At 36.7% G+C, this 17,453-nt stretch overlaps 1 protein-coding gene across 2 annotated transcripts in view; it reads right to left on the minus strand.

The window, feature by feature from the left end:
• Nucleotides 1-17,453, minus strand: part of OLA1 (Obg like ATPase 1) — a 101,742-nt gene that overhangs the window by 25,136 nt on the left and 59,153 nt on the right. For both annotated transcript variants that reach the window (XM_065841529.2, XM_071811102.1), the window contains 2 exons: nucleotides 14,553-14,633; nucleotides 14,188-14,285 (listed from right to left, as the gene is read on the minus strand). In XM_065841529.2, coding sequence (XP_065697601.1) covers nucleotides 14,188-14,285; nucleotides 14,553-14,633 — 179 coding nt within the window. The remainder of the gene's footprint in view (nucleotides 1-14,187; nucleotides 14,286-14,552; nucleotides 14,634-17,453) is intronic.

Genomic DNA, 17,453 nt, shown 5'->3' on the forward strand with positions numbered 1-17,453 from the left:
CAGTGCAGCTACTGTAGTTACCTGTAGATTACTTGTATTTTCTCACATCTGTGTCCAGCAATCTAAACCATGATGATAAAGGGTCATTAGGTTTTGAGTGAGGAAGGGGATGGACTAGACAATTTGCTCTGATAAGCTCCTTGTTGTGAGTGCCGGTTTAGAATGTGAAATGTGGGGTTATGCACATTCTCAACTCAAAAACCAGCGCTCTTAGAGCACCAATTAAAAATCATAACTCACCCTACATTAAACTACATGAACACATCTTACCTGAAACTTTTACAATTAATAATATCGCAATAAAATAATTCCATCATGGTAAGAAGAACATCAACTGTCTATTAGCCACAAAAGAATTCAGGTACGATTACTAAGATAACTGCTGTTTGGAGCACAGCAAAGCAATTTCCCACAGTGGGACTTACAGTTCAATTTACCAGTTGGGCAAATATTTTGTGCTCTGTAGTGGTCTACAGAGTTAACAGTTACCTGTAACATTTAAGCAGTGTTATACTTGGAGGAAACTTTCTTCAATCCAAACAGGTGTTTCAGCTTTACCTGTTCCCACAAATACACATTTTTTTCCAACCCTGTTCTAAGAACTATTTTAAAGCTTTTCAATTAACATTAAACGCAAATTTATGAAAGAGCCAATGGCCCTACTTTCACATTCTAAGCTACTCACAATGAGGTCTTGTAAATTATAGGCCACTTGGAAGAGGAATGAGACTAAGCACAATGTCACCTATAAAATTATGTTAGTCCTCAAGTAAGTTGATGAGGTGATTACAGTCTATTTTTACTTACAGGGTATTGTTAATCCACTAAAATAATATAAAAAGATCACCTGAGTCAGATAATACTGTCACAAATGGAGAGAAATACCCACCAATGGAAGAAGGGTGTGTTTTCTTATGCAGAAAATGAGACTATACAATGAATACGGTGAGAATGTTCCACTGACATGGTCAGTGACAGAGCTGTAAGAATCCTTCAAAATACTTGTAGTGAAATTTTGTGTCAAACTCCAGAGAGTATCAAGGTATTAGGTTACACAGCAGACAAATACATGAAAACATGAAGGAGCCATTGAAAATTTCTTGATCAACATATAAGTTGTTGCAAGAAATTCAGAGGCTTAAGAGTATGAAGAATGTAACTACTACACTTCCATCTTCTCAAAATTAAATATTAAAACAATTAGCATTCCAAGAGTAACTCATCAGCTTACATTGTTTAAAAAGGGTTTTCTCCATTGCCCTTGCAGAGATGACGATATCCACTATGATGCTTTTGATTCTTAATTTCAAGTCAGTGAAGAAAAATAGAAGACTGACATTTTACACAAACCGTAGTAATAATGTATGCTCATAATGGATCTTCCAACAAGATTCTGAGACAGCATTTGGAAAAGAGCTTTTCAATTTTATCAGCTACTTTTATTTTCTACACATACATCTGCTGGTTCTGACATCGCAAGAGGACTGCCTGCATACACAACACTTGTATTCTCTTTTTTTGTATTACTACATGACCTTTAATGGAACTGCAACATTTTGAGAGCTAACATTAAGTCTGCATCATCAGAGAAAATGAATCCTAAATAATTATTCATACACCAAGTAACTGTAAACCCAAATCATTTCAGAAGACCTGAATGTGTCAAGAACTTTGACAATTATGACTGGAGCCAGGAAACTGTAGCACTGTAGAATTTCTTATGAATTTTTCTAGTTACTTTTTATAAATGCTGTCCTAGATGACAGCTTAATGTGTACCACATGCAATATTTATTCTTCTTCAGTGTCAGACTGTCTAGCCATCCAAGGGAATACAAAGAATGTCACTTATTAGGATAAAAGCACAAGGAAGGTAATCAAGGACATATGTAACATCAGCCAATCATGCCCTATTTCAACATCCTATTCCATTCATAACAGTTCAACAATTATTTGCTTACTGATAACTTGCTTTCAGGCTGTTTGTGTTCCCCATAATGGTGGTTTGCATTTATTTTGCTCTTTAGAATTGGACACTTGCTGTGCCATGCATGTTTGTCAAAACTTTATATCTTCTGTCAGAAATAGCTTTAGCATATCAAATCATTTCTGTTTGTCAGAAATCACTAATAGAACAATCTAGTTACCTTCTGTGTCAACAGGGCACTAACACAACTAGAAGTCGGAAACAAAAGGCTGTAACACAACCACACACTGCTGCAAGACAGGCAAATAAAACCACGTTGCTGCTTAATATACTTTGACCCTATAGCTGCATCTTTATGGAAAGCCTAATACAAAAATTAGACTTTAACCAAAATGGGAAAATATTTCAGAAATGTACTGTCAAAGCAGAAAGACATGAACCTTGTTAAGCTTGAATAACTAAATTCCTTACTAGTTCTCCATGTCTCTTTACCATACATTTTTACTTATTTTACCAAACACCTATACGGAATACTTGCAGACATCTTTTCTGCTGATTCTAATCTATCTGATGGATGGAGTTATGAAAAAGCATTAATTCACAAAGACAAGTAGTGACAGGCAGATAGAGGGAGCCAAAGACAAACATTTACCCTCCATAAAGGTATTTTTTAGTATTAATAATAATAATTATTATTATTTTTAAAATCATATAGGAAACAAAACACACATGCCTATGCACGACACTTCATTAATCTGAGTATCCTGGGACATAAAGATTTTATTAAATAAAAACAGATATGGATTTAATGAGTCTCTGAAATAAAACAAACTGGAAGAATCATCACATGTTTTAGATTGACAACATTGTGTATGTTTCAATGTATTAAGTGTAAGATGATTTTTTTTAAAGAAAAGCCATTTGTTTGGATTTGAATGCATTTTAACTTCAGAGGTGTAACATTGTGCCGGTGCATAAGAACAAGAGTGAGACTTGATATACAGTGAATACGATTAATGCATTTTCATTGTTCAACTCAATGAAGTACAAAACCAGCATATGCATTTACTCTCTTTCAAATATTTTTCTTTTAAACATCTCTTCAGGTTTTAGAAACTATTACCAGAGCACAGTAAACCCTAAACATTGTGTTATTTAACTTCTCTCCAAATTAACAATAATTAAGGTCAGGCACTGGTAATAAAGTATAGTAAGACACCCATACCAAATATCTAATTTGGCAGTTCTTCCATTAAACCTACTTAACTTAAAAAACTTTCCTCTCCAATTTAAACAAGAAGCAGCACCTATTCCTGGATTCAAACCAAGGATGCATAGTTCTATTCATTGTAAAACTAGTGACTAATCAACATTTGAACATTAGTCATTAGAAGAAACTCAAGCTTTGAAACTAAAGTACTCTGCCAAAACTTCAGAAGGTAAGTATTCTTTCTTGGGAAAAACAAGCAGTTAAATGAAAACATATTTCCATATACCTAATACATAAAATTGAGCTGTAAATAAACCAAAGATTAAAATGAAAACTATTCTTTAAAATTTAAAAAACCCCACACAAATAAAATGCATCAGATTTTCAAAATAATAAATGAAAAATGTGTCTGTGAAACAAAGAATTTACTTCAGAGCAAAAGCAAACTCGAAAATGGGTGTCAAAGCCACAGCAGCCTATAGTTCCATTGCATAAAAGAACTTTCCTTCTCAAACACACTATTTTTCTGTTGTAACAAGTGATTTTTGTTTGACTGGTGTTCCCATTTAGCCCCTATTTGTATGAAAACTGAACAATAAGCCATAAAATATTCCCCCAGAGAATGGAGATGTTGCAGAACGTTAATGAAGAACAATTTCAAGATGAGTATTATTGCCAGACTCCATAAATGTCTCAAATTTCAACTGCAGTGACATAAAGAATGGTATGTGAAATGAAATTAACTTCAACTATAAGAACTTAAAGAGATTAACAGAGCTCTGTAGCATGTGATGGCAAAAAATGTTTCAAGACATGATCCAGACAGACATATTCAATAAGCAGAATTTTAGAGGTACATACATGTACTTGTTTGCAAACCAGATACAACAATACTGAGTGACAGATTATGAAAGGGAAGTTACTTACTGATTTGGACATTGTTTAAGAGATCTTATTGTAGTGATAGTGATTGCAATGTCCAAATTCCTCCATACAAATGTTTTTACAGAAGCAATACAAGTAAGTCTGTTGTTATTTCAGAATAAGAGACAATATTATCAGAGGGTTCTTTGCTTAAAAAAGGTCTAAAATGAAAGCTCAGCTACCGGTCATTACAACTGTTGATGTGCCTGCCATGAGCATGAAAGACCATCTTCCCTCTCAAAAAACAGGGGTTACAAGCAGCGCGGAGGTGGCAGACCCCAGGGAAGGAGCCACTGGCGCTGCTCCCAGCGCAGCCCCTCGCCGCGCTGCAAGCGCCAGCAGCCGCCTCTCCACCTGCCGCATTCACAGTGGGACACGCACAAAAATAACTGGAGGGTTTTAAATGCCACGTCAGATACAATGGTAAAGACTCAACAGATGTTAAAAGCTGGGGACACATGCCCATAGTATCTTTCTCTTGATTTGAAATAGTAATGTATTTCCTTTGTGGACGATGCGCAATTTTCTAAGTTGTCCAGTTGACAAAGGCTAATAATGCTCATTCATTCTGAAAGGCACCGGGCTCAATACATTAATAATAATAAGTAATAATAAATAACTTTATGCACAATAACTTAAGAATAGACAACTACTGTCAAGAATATCTCCCTGCTATTTTTGAAGTGATCTCGCACAATTCTCTATTAACTGATTTGTATAGCAAAAAAGGGAAAACCAAACACCTTTATGAAAAAAAAAAAAATACAACTTACTTTCTAGGATAAGACCTGTTCATTAATACAACAAATTCAAGCTATTCTTTCAGCTCATAAACCAAACCAGGGCATAGAGAGATCAGTCCCACTCCTCTTTCCCTATAAAAATTCTTCTGAGGTTCAGATATCCAGAAAAACGTAACTTGGTTCAGCTACAGCATATTAGCAGACGGCATTTTAACTGCAATGAGAAAAGTGTAACTGGACCTTTGTAACCTGTGTCACAAAGGAGATACAAAATATTTCTAGAAATCAACAATAAATGGAAAAATGCAGCAGAACAGAACTTCTCCAAGTAGATTTAGACACTAATTTTCAATCAAAGAATAATCTTCATCACTGGGAAATAAAATTGAGTAGACTATTTCACTTTCCTTCTTTCTCTTTCTCTCATCAATACTATTTCATCCAAAAATCACTGCAGCAAAGGTGGCTGTTCGTGTAATATGCACAACACAAAAGAGTAAGGAAACAAAATGTACTCTGCTTCTTTATTAGTAATCATGCTTCTCATCAGGAACCTGAAATGTGGAAGGGATTTTCACACAAACATCAACAGGTTTACATGCAGTTTCAAACTGCTTTACTCTAAAATGAGTAAGAGCGAAATCACTACCGAGCTATTTGCCATTGGAAGGGGGATTTGAAATCTGCATCTGAGGTAATGGTATGGTAAGAGAGACAACGGCACTGATATGATGGTTAGTGCCCCAGTCTCCTCCAAAATCCCTGAGGACCTGTTGATGGGGTTGCACTGATGATGCTCAGGACTAACAACCCTGCAGTGGAACATCGTGGAAATTACAGAATCTGGTCCTCAACATAAAAGTTGGGTTCTTAAGTTGCTTACCCTTTCCCTTTCTTCCATTCTACAACAAAGACAAGCAAGAAAAATATTGTTTCTCCTTCACTTTTTCCATTTCCGTGTTTAAGACTTCACTGGCTCAGAGTACTATGGAAGAGAGATGCATGCTCTCCTAAATAGTGGAAGCTAGTCTGAATGTAAAAACATAAGCCTTAAAAAGCAAGATGAGACAGGCTGAAGCTAAAAATCTCAATTTAGATTATCAAAAAAAAAAATCAAGCAACTGAAAATTCCCAAACTCATTTAGTTGCCAGTAAAACTAACATGGGTTGCTTGACTATACATTGTCAAAAGCTATGCTCTAACTTACAATAAACAAGAGGGAGGCATTCTAAAGAAGAATTGATTCAAAGAACTAGAAATCTGCCTTCAGGCGAGCAAGCAACACATTGCTTAGCCAGCTAAGTCTGCCACAGCAGTGTGCAGTGAAGGACCACAGCTACATACAACATACACTGCCATCCCTCCAAGCACATTTGGAAAGCCTTTGAGGAACAGGAGTGACAGGACACAGTTTATTTGCAGACATCATTCAGGAGACAAATCATTGATATAATTCCAGAAAAAAATACGCAATTACTAGACAATATCACTAATTTTATTGAGTAACTTGATTTTAAAGCCCACGCTATACTGACAGGAAAGAAGAGCAGAGATTTATCAGTCTCTGCGTTTTCCATATCCACGACACAGTAACATAATTTCTACTCAGCCATATCTCTGCATCTCAGGTTTGTTTCTGAGCAGGTTAAGCATTCTTCCACTTTAAATAGGCTGAAGTTTGAAAAGAATGTTATACCTTGTGATGCATCCAGAGTCAGGAACGTGTCAAGTTTCAATGATTTCACAATAAAGTTTATGTAATTGTCTCTGACAATGTCACCACACACCATTTTTCTGTGGAAGTCCCTCTCTTCACTGCTCATGTTATCTATACACCAAAGGATGCAAAGTTGTGTAATTGAATTGAAATGTAGTGCTACATTATTCTCTTCCCTACTACTTCATATCTTACCTAGCATGTGCTTATATAAGTGACAAAAATATTTATTGAAAAGCCCCAATTCCAGTGAAGATCAGGAAGAAACAGTTCCTAAAGGGTTCAGACATTATATACAAATAAAGATGCTGCTTCTGATCCTGCACAGGTTTGGATAATTTTATAAGTAGTTAGAGGTTTGTATGTTGAAAGCTAGTATCTATTGCTTTAGATTTTGCCTGTGAAAATCCGAGTGTTTAAATAAAATGTAACAGAAATTACCTGATTCTCTGAACTGCCATGGCAGATTAAAAAAGTATCGTTAGCAGGTAGCAATTTATAGGACTACAGGAGCAGACCATAAAAGTGGTGGAGCATCCAAACTCAAAACTGTGTATAAATATTATGGTGATGACAGACACACACACACAAAAAAAATCAACACAGAGAAGAGCCTCGGGAGAGAGAAGTGGAAAAGGAGGAAAAGATGGGAGGCCAAGCTGAGTTGTTCAAAAGGATGTTAGGTATAACATGCAGCTGGTAAGACAGGGATCATACAGGCAATAACAAAGTTGAAAAATTACTTTCACTGAGTACAGCCTTACTGATATGGAGTGCTAATACATAGCTCTTTTGCGTTACTCTGATAGCACAATCAGCCTGACGCACAGGATGCCCCCAGAGAAGAGGAGCGGCTGGCTGGGGCACGGCTGTGCTGGGCCGGGTTTAGCGCTGCAGGGTGCTGGGCTGGCAGGGATCACTCACAACATCACACAAACTGTTCCTCGTTACTCTGGTCATCCTGCTCTCCACAGTCTGCAGCCTTTGATGAGCAGCAAGAACAGCCTGAAGCTAACTTCATCTGCCTAAGACAGGCCGTCCCAAAACCCTCCACCACCACGACCCTTTTTACCAGCTTCAAGACTCAACACATCCTAAATAAATTACTGAGGCTTTATTTCCTGACTTCACAACCTACGCTTTAGCTATTTATAACTGCCATGTTGTGACCAGGTGAACTGAAATTTTTGAAAACAGCTTCACCATACAGCATTGCCCATTTTTAAAAGATCCCAGAAACCTTACATTTGAAAAAAATTTACTGTCCTAATGCTTAGGAGCCAAGAATTTACATTGGGTATAGGGTAAACTCAGTATCAGCGATAAACCACTGCATTTGTGCGGAAGTCCCTCCAAATCAGAAATTCATGTCCTCAAGTAGCAAAACCGCTCGAGTTTAATGCTGAAGAGCCTCAGCGATTTAATCTCTTTCTATAATGCATAGCACCTTCATGCAAGTGGAGCACCGGATTGAAGCTAGACTGCTCCTGGAAGGTGTTTTTGTGTCTGGAGTGAGGCTACACACCAGAGCTGGGAGCAGGGACCCATCTTCCCCATGTTTAGAGACATGTCCCCAACACCTGCTGTCACCCAAACAATGTGCATTCACATTCAAATGCATGGGGGGATTGCAGAGGGGCAAAGGAAAGCAAAGCAAAGCAGGAAGTCTGGTGAAAGAAATCATCCAGACCAAAGGACTGGACTGGAACTAAGCCAGCAAGAATGGGATGAAACCAGAGAACAGCGAGACACAATCTGGCAAAGACCCATGAAGAACACTTCAGCTACGAAAAGAATGTGAGATAGACAGAACACCAGAATGAAAAGTCAGTGGAACTGGTAAGACAGAGGACTACAAGAAGTCAACTGGCAATGTCAGGCAAAGGGGCTGGAAAGAAAAGAGACTGCCATTAGGCTGACAGATGATAAATTAATTTGTATTAATTAATTAATTTGTAGAAGACATTATAAAGAATAACAGTTTATTAAGCAAACAGCACACCCTATTCCCTACTAAAGCATGTAAGTCTCTGTGGAAAGTATATGCCATCTCAGAGTTAAAACAACGTGAGCTGTAAGGTACACACTCTCCACCAGGCAGCAAAGGTGCAACAAGAAGCCTCAATTCTGGATCTTGCTAACTTTGAGTACCTGACTTCACAGCTTGCGTGTGCAAAGCACCATTTATACACAGACAACATAAATCATCTTTTAACGTTTTTAAAAAACATTTCAGTTGTAAGGTAGGGACAAGAAGTGCAACATATTTAAAAGTCGTAATTTTCCAAATCTTTCAGCATAGAGGACAGCCTTAAAATTATTAAGCAGCTATGTCAAGAAGACATGTCAATACCATGATAGCATTACAGCTTATAATTATGATCTAAAGAATTCTACAAATACATTCTCAAATATATATGAATAAAATTTATCTGCGTAAATATCCATGACTGTATGACCTATAGCATATTTAAATATACACTTAATATAATTCAGAAAATAAATAAGGCTCAGAAGCTGAAAGTAGTGAAAACTGCATTCTGCCCTCATGGGTATCACGTGACATGACACTGGTATTTGCAAATAACTGTTTGCTCTAAGTGAAGTAATTCTGCTTGCCTCCGCACTGCACTGCTTCATTAACAGCAGCATCCTTCCTTTTAGAAGAGGAATAACTTTAAGGTATTTGGTCCAAATGGGAATTTTTTTTGTTTTTTTTTTGGCAAAATTTGCAAAGTTCATCTATTTCAGACAGCATTTTAAATGGGTTAAAACTTGGACAGTGAATTCCCCTGAATTTATTTACCAAGATTCTTAAATATACATATCCTTATACTGTTTTGCTTCAAGGTATGTCATGTTACTATTACCCTTATCCATTAATTTTTGTTTCTTTTGTTTTTTAAAACGTCTTTTTTGAAAGGTCTCAACTAAAAATGCAGGTTAAACGCTAAGGAAGAACTTTCACTACTTTTTTTTTACATAGAGAACGAATATTTATTGCTAACCAATTTAAGAAGAGCCTGCAGCAAAATAGTATCTCCAGGACTTCTCTGAAATCAGACATTATTCAAGGGTGGAAGGGGAGGTTTGGGAGCATAGGGGCTATTTGTTGCTGAGTTTGGTGGGTTTTGTTTTCCTTTCTTGTTTTTAACAGGCACACTGACGCCAAGAAAACCTTTGGGATGGTACTTCTTCTCCTGCCACCATCCTCTGACTGCACCAGCACATGACATTGCCCTGCCCTTTGGCTAAGACAGCGAACACACAACTATTCAGTCTGTTCTACCACTGGGCACGTACCTACAGAAATACAACCAAGAACATCAAGTCTCCATTTACCAACAGATTATAACTTTCCTAACTAGTTTAAAAGCGAATGACTGACTGAAGCAGATTAATTCATACTCAAACCTATTGAGTCTTCCTTGCGCTTTACCCTTAATATTTCTTTCTTCATGTCAGATTTCCCTCCCCACACCCCCCTTTTTTAATATTTGGAACATCTGAAGCAATATGGAATAGATGAATAGAAAAGAATTACTCACTCTCATACTACAAGATCTAAGGAGCATCAAATGAAATTACGATGTGGCAGATCCAAAACAAGCATAAGGAAGTACTTCTCCATATAGCACATAGTTAAAACTGTGGAAAGTCCCTGCTCCAGGATATTGGGATGCCAAAAGTATACTTGGGTTCAAAAGGTCAATAGCTAAATTCATAGAATAAAAAAAATCAGTCAAAAATTATTAACCACAAGTATATCATATCTGTCTTAGTCAGTTCTACAATAACAGATTGCATGAAGCTGGGCACATACATTCTGTTTGCTTAATCTGCTCCTAAACTCTTCCCTGGACATCTGTTAGTGGCCTGTCAGAAACATGATACCAGAAAAGACAGACCTTTTAATCTGACCTAATTATGCTTCTTCCCGCTTAAGAACATAAAAAATGCTGTAGAAATGTACAGGGAAAAGGTCATTTATAATGACATATACACCACCCTTCCAAATACACAGGAGTAAGATGCTTCAAGAGAGGCACCCTATCCCATCAACACTCAACTTACGGTTGTGAACAGAATGTCCACCATAACATTGTGAGAAACATCTCTTTGAAAATAACGTTAACACGCATTTGCATATGCGACAGGTCTGAATTATATTAAACAATGCTCCAAAATCTGTATCAAGTCTCGGATGACTTAGTTATGATGCTACAGAGATCAGAAAACCTTTACCAGCATAATCAGCTCTTTCAATTACAGTCTATGCATAGAATGAAAAAAATCACTTGTTTAGACCTGAGAAGTTGAGTCAAAAGATCAGCCTATGCGCTTTGACACACACAGTATTCCAGCTGTACACTGCGAAGAATCAGTCCAAAATACTGAACCAAACAGTATGCTAAGCATGGTCCCATACTGACCTGCTGAAAGCACCCTCTTTAGCAAGACTAAAATGTAAACCTTTAATTACGTGAAGGGCTGATCAATTTCATGTCCTGGATTTATGTGACATCCTGTGACTCAAAAAGCAGCTTTAACTCAAAATTAAGAGGCTTATTTAGAATACTTCCATAGTAAAACTCAAACACATATATACCGTGTTAAGGTACTAGATCCATATAAAAAATATTAGGAACTATTAAAAAGAAGGGCTTAAGTATTTATTTAGAGCACAGCAATATGTATTAAGAACGGTTTCAGTGGATTCCCCTGTACAACATCATGATTACTGTCATCTGATCATAACACAAGTGCGACTAACACAGCTGCCATATCAGCTTCTCTTCAGGGGCTTGGTCTTAATCATAAATCAACTGAATGACTAATTCAACATTGTTAAAACCAGCAAGTAGCTGCTTGGAGCCATTCCAGTTTTTACATCTTTCAAAAGGTCAATACACCTACTCAGACACACAATTGTCCTATCTTTCACAGTGTTTTCTTCTTTTCTCGGGTTGAAAAATAATATGTTAGTACTTCAATGTAAGCGTGTTTTTAACTAACAATTAAAACGTTCATTAATTCTGAAAGAGTGACCCAGTAAAACAAAGACAATTTCAGTTTTCCTCTCTACCCACAATCAAAAAGGATCTCCTCTCCTTTGCGCTTCGAAACACTTCTATAGTTGTAGAATTTTACTGCTGAGTGCTTCCTGGACTAACCTTACTTTTGTTACAGTAAGATGACGAATTAAGCCCAGAAATAAACTTTTTTGAGTTGAACAACTGGTCTAAATGTGGCTTGCATTTCAAATACGAACCTCTATTCCCTCAAAATATTAATAAAAATAACAAATTAAGTGGCATCTAACAGTAAAATATATGCTAATAATTTACATCTGCTCACACCACACAAATGACAAAAGCCTACCCTTAGCATCCTTCATAGAAAACATTCATTCTGCTCTTAAATGTAACAGCTATGTTGCATAAACAGAGGATTTAAAGCTGTGGTGGAGTGGCTGAATGAAAGAAAATGGCAATCTTTCTGGTTCTAGTAGATGCCTTTCCCTATCACACAATGTTTCCCACTCATAAATACATGACAAATACTTCCTCAATCATTTTTTACGAGCAGGGATGCACAGGGGGTAGTCAATGGCTAGCTTGAGGGAAAATAGGAACAGCAGGAGGCAGAAACTGTACTGAAAATGGCTATGTGGTAAATTCTCTTCTGGAACATCACTCAGCTACCCAGGCTTTGATCTTTCAGCTACAATTACACTCACATCCATGAGATCTGGGTATACTTTTTAAAAACTAAATCATTAATTGTAATATAAACAGTTAAACCGTTTCATTATATGACTTCTCAACTCAAACATCTGATTTCTTACAAATTAAAAATTGCAATTTATACCAAGATTTGCTTTCAATTGGGTTTAACTATGTCATCATCACAACTAGTCTCACAAAAAACATGGGGTGACTGGCGACAGCTAAATCACAGACTGGCGTCTCCTAAGTAGGCTGTCTACCATTAGGGTCTGGGAAATGGTATTTACTGTACAATTAGAGCCAGTGAGCTCTACCTGTAATCATCCAAATACAGGTGCGAGGATCCTTTTTCGGACAGGGAAACCTACTCATCCATTTTCACATAAACTTCCGTGTCTGTACTGCTATAGAGAACCTTAGGAAAGCTCAACATTTGTACTTAGAAAAAAATATTGCCTGACAACAACCAAGTAAATACTACAATCCTGATTTTACAGACTTCCTTGAGTAGAACCATTTTGATGTTTAAATCATCACATCTAAAGAAACTTTCAAAGGAAGAACAAATTAATATAGAATTATAACATTTGTCCAAACACGAAAAGCTTAAATTATTACACTGGTTATCAAGTTTATTCTAAAGTCTGTGTTTTGAGATGAGAGGGTTTGCTATAAAATAGGTTAAATTTTGTTCTTTAATACTAACACAAAATGTCTTGGAGTATCAAAAGGACAGTTTCAGTTGCAGTAATTTCACAGAATTTATTCTAATGATTTATTGGAGTTAACCATCTGACATTAATTATTGTTTTGGCTTCCAGTCTATGAATGTTTATTTTTCAGTTTAAAGCCTTCTCACTCTTTGATATCATATGGAAATGAGAATTTTTAATGGAAAATTGAAACCATGTGCATCTAAGTACTTAATGAAGTACAGGGAGAAACAGAGGGTGTACTTTAGGGGAATTCAGATATTCCGCTTTAGATACTTTTGATTTGTTTGGATGAGTTACACGCATAAATCTGTTCACAAACATACATTTATACATCTTCAAAGTATCTCACAAGCACACTGTTTAAAGATCCAGATACTAAGAAGAGGTTTGTTGTTCCGTTGGGTTTTTTTTAAACTAAATATACTGCTGTAGACTTTTCTTCATCATATACTACTTAATCTGTTCTCTTCTCCACAAAGCAAATATTTATCCCATCCAGAGCTTCCAGTGACATGCTAAATGCTGCGCTTCTCAACAGCAGGTTCCCACCACACCTACCATGTTGGGACTGGATCTTCATCCAGTTCACTGAATGTCTGACAGATTGATTTCATAACCAGCATATACTTAAGTCACAATATTGATGTCAGGAATACTTGGCTAAAACCTGTGCTGTTCAAGGCTCTGAAGCCCATCAAAACAGGCCTGCAAACCACAAGAGAAGTGCAAGCAGTGACAAGGAAGCCAGGCACCCAACTGCACACACCAGAGTCCTGTTGAAATGGGCAATTTTGACACATTTTGAAAGATTTCTCTGCAACTTGTGTAACGTTAGCCCTCTGGCATTCAGTTCCATTCCTTTGGAATGAAAAGGACGTTGTTCAAACAATCAGCATTATATAACACGATAAAAGCATAGGTTTATTTAAATCAGTACTTCTAAATCAAATCTATTTTCTTCACAGTTAATGGATTCATGTAAAAACCTAAGGAAGGAACGCATATTCTTTTCTATTATGCACTTTCATTCAGGGTTTTGCCATACGCATTGCATTCAAGCAGCACGTCAATAGGAGCGTAACAAGTAACAAAAGTGCAATATTAGTTTTTATTCCTATTTTAATTAATATTTTTAGTGATCTACATGCACAAGGAATTATTCACCATTGAAAACCGTGAAATAGAAACGGAAATTTAGATATTTAACCTGAACACACTCACCACTTGTTTTTCTTTCTAATGTAGTCTTTTTCTGAGAGGTTAACCAAGTAGATCATTGGTTTTGAAGTAAAAAACAAGTATTTGTTCAAAACATCAATCTAGAAGTGAAAACATAGGAGGAGAATTTTAAAAATAAGTTATACCAACTTGAGTTAATTTTATTACCGTTTTCCTCATGGCATGTCTGAGAAGGCAACAGAATCAAAGCAGAACCTAGAGATCAGTGACTAAAACAGAATCAGATGATCATTTTAACATTCAATACACTAAGAAAATGACATCTAAAAAAAAACCTTTTTAAAAAAAAAGACAGTAACAGGTAGCAAAATCACAAGTCAATTCACGGGATGATATTTATAGCCTACCTCTTTGTCATTCCAATCATGACAGAAGCGGACAGCTTTCTTTTCATCTATTACCCAGGTCCTGATTTTGCACATTACGTCCTATGCAAGATCATGAAAAAAAAAAAAAAAAAAGTCAAAAACTCAGCTGGATATCAGACCATTCTCTTCCATAAACAAGACATATATATATTAAGATTCAAAACGTACATACACATTAAAAATTGGATAATACCTTTTAAAACCAAATTTTTACTCTACCAGAAAAAATAGAAGTTGCCGCCTCAAAAGTCACTACAGAGTACTATCGATTATTAAGTGATATAAATTCCATAATTAGGAAGTTAAATCCACAATACTCAAGTATCATCTCTCACCACCATGAAAATTAGCAGAGCTCATAAAATATGTGTAAAAATCAGTACATTTTAGACTGCTTTGCAAACTCAGTAAGACGTGACATTTCAGAATCCAGTGGGAGAGACCACGTACAATACAAACATGCCATTAAGAAAAGAGAATGGGTGGGGAAAAACACAGCAAATATCTTCTTTTTTTTTTTTTTAAATGTGAGCAAAAGAAATTGAGCCTATTATTGATGATCCACCCTTCAAGAAATTAATTCAAACGGCCAAAGCCCTTTTTATTCTGCATTAATTTTTTGCCAACACCTTCTCCCTCCCCCCCAAAATGAAACCTGCCAAAGCCTCCATTACACAATGGCAAGAGCTTTGCACTGGTGACCTCCAACCAGCTGCATTCACTTTCAGAACATCTCTCTCGGCAGGAAATCTAAAGGCCTTTTAGTTAGCAAGCTAGTGTGCATTCAGAAGGAGTAACTGCAGGAAGAGCCCAATGTGCTTTGTTTCTCTGGCCTTTCTTCACAGAAAGATTAATCATCTGTGAAATGGAAACGGCAAACAGCAAGTGACACAAACTGAACCCTTCAAGCCTTTCCTCATCAGTTTTGTGGTCGTGAATCTGAAAGCTGCGTGTGGCACGGTTCTCCTTACAGGCAGGTGTTAATAAAAGGCTCTTGGGTCTGAAAGGTCAAACTCGGCTCTTGGAGGAGTAGTACATTTTAGAGTCGCCTATTTTTTGTTGTAGATAATTTATGATCATGCTTTAAATAATGTATTTTATAGGTTATAATCGACGCAACCGAGAATTCAGATCTTTAAAATACAAGGAAACATTCCCTAAACTGTTGAGTGTGTGACATTTTTTGCGCTTAGTGCTATGCAGTTGAAGTGCATTTATAAACAGCCACAAATAACATCGGTATTTACTACAGTCCTTTCTAGTTGTGCAGTTGCTTTAGTAAAAAAAACAAAGAAAAAGCTCCTCTAAATCTTCAGATCCTGATTTGAAACCCTCCAGGAACAGGACTCCCCACAGATTTTAACAAGGAAGGGGCAAGCTAAAACTTTTAATGAAATCTAACACGTTCTGCCTAAGAATAATCACTTTTACTCTCCTATAACTGAATTTCACTCATAAATGTTTAAAAGTGGCTAATATAACACCATTTCCTACAAGGAGAAGATCAAAGTGCTATATTACAAATGCATTATGATTAAAAAAGCACTGTGCAGCTTTGCTATTAACTGTTCTTTAAACCCTAAAAGGCTTCCCATAGATCTCACTTGGCACTGCATATACAACCTTTGACAAGTAATGTAGACCATTTTTATTCATTGCCTAAAATTGTAGGCAATTATGTGCGTCACACTGGCCACCTGCAAATTCTGAATGCCTGCTCCAGTTGTCAGAGCAAAAAACTAATGTCGGAGGGGATTAATCTAGGGGGAGAGAGTCCTCTTTAATGGCTCCAGCAGGTGAAATGGCCCAGCTGGTTACTACGATGAGTGGCCAGAACAGCTTATGTAGAGACATGCAACAAGATTACACGGAAAGAAGAAAACAGTGGTGCCAATCTTATCTTTAACCCTATGTGCTTTTATATTTTAATTAATCAGTATAAACAAGATAAGGTAAGCAATTCTACCAATAGGTACTCTTCATTTAAGATTTTTATCCTCAGCTTTTGTTTAAATAGATACATAAAAATCACGCAGTCTCCAAGATTCCTGTTCAGCAGTGAAGGAATTCTGATTACACACTATTTCAGGTTTTAAACTAATTCTGTAGGCACCTACCATGTGGCTTTCAGCACTACAGTTCCCCTCTAAAAGCAACATATAATTGCATAGAAATTGGAATTGATAAAAAATTGTCAGAAAAACATTATAGCACAAGTTATCAAAACCAACCTTTTAGGCTTAAGCAGCAATGAAGTGTTTTAATCACACTGTAACGGTGGCTACGTAACGTGCGACCTCCAGAAAATGACAAGCATCAGCACAGCAAATAAAGTTTGCTCTTTCTAAAGCCTATCTAAGCACATAGTTGCTGAACAGAACCTCTCTTCCACATTCACCTGCTACCTACAGTGACACATTTCAACCCATTTTGGCACAGACCTCATTTTTCAGAGTTCTCTTTTAGGTATGTGACTTGATGCCGTTTGCAACTGTTGTTCTAAAGGAGTAACTCCATGGCCAACTCCCACAGGGAAGGCTGACCAACAGCTCAATATGCTGAGAACCCATAGCTCTATATTTGCGATTTTATTTTGGTTTTACAGAGAAGGTGGCAAAGTATTGGAAAACTTTATTTAGATAAAGGATGGAAACTTGTAAGCAAAACCAGCATTTATGTCTGAAATTAGTGAGGCAGTAAGACATTAAAAAAAAATTGGAAATAATTCAGTCATAGCCAAATTTACTCTGATGATCTGGGCAGTCACTCCACACAAAACAGAAGGCAGACAGTCCAGAAACAAACAAAAAATAAAGGGACAGATGAACTCAGTTCCCCTGCATCAGTGGTGGCATCCCACTTAAATAAGATTTAATATGA

Source organism: Patagioenas fasciata, chromosome 7, assembly GCF_037038585.1.
Source record: "Patagioenas fasciata isolate bPatFas1 chromosome 7, bPatFas1.hap1, whole genome shotgun sequence".
Lineage (NCBI taxonomy): Eukaryota > Metazoa > Chordata > Aves > Columbiformes > Columbidae > Patagioenas > Patagioenas fasciata.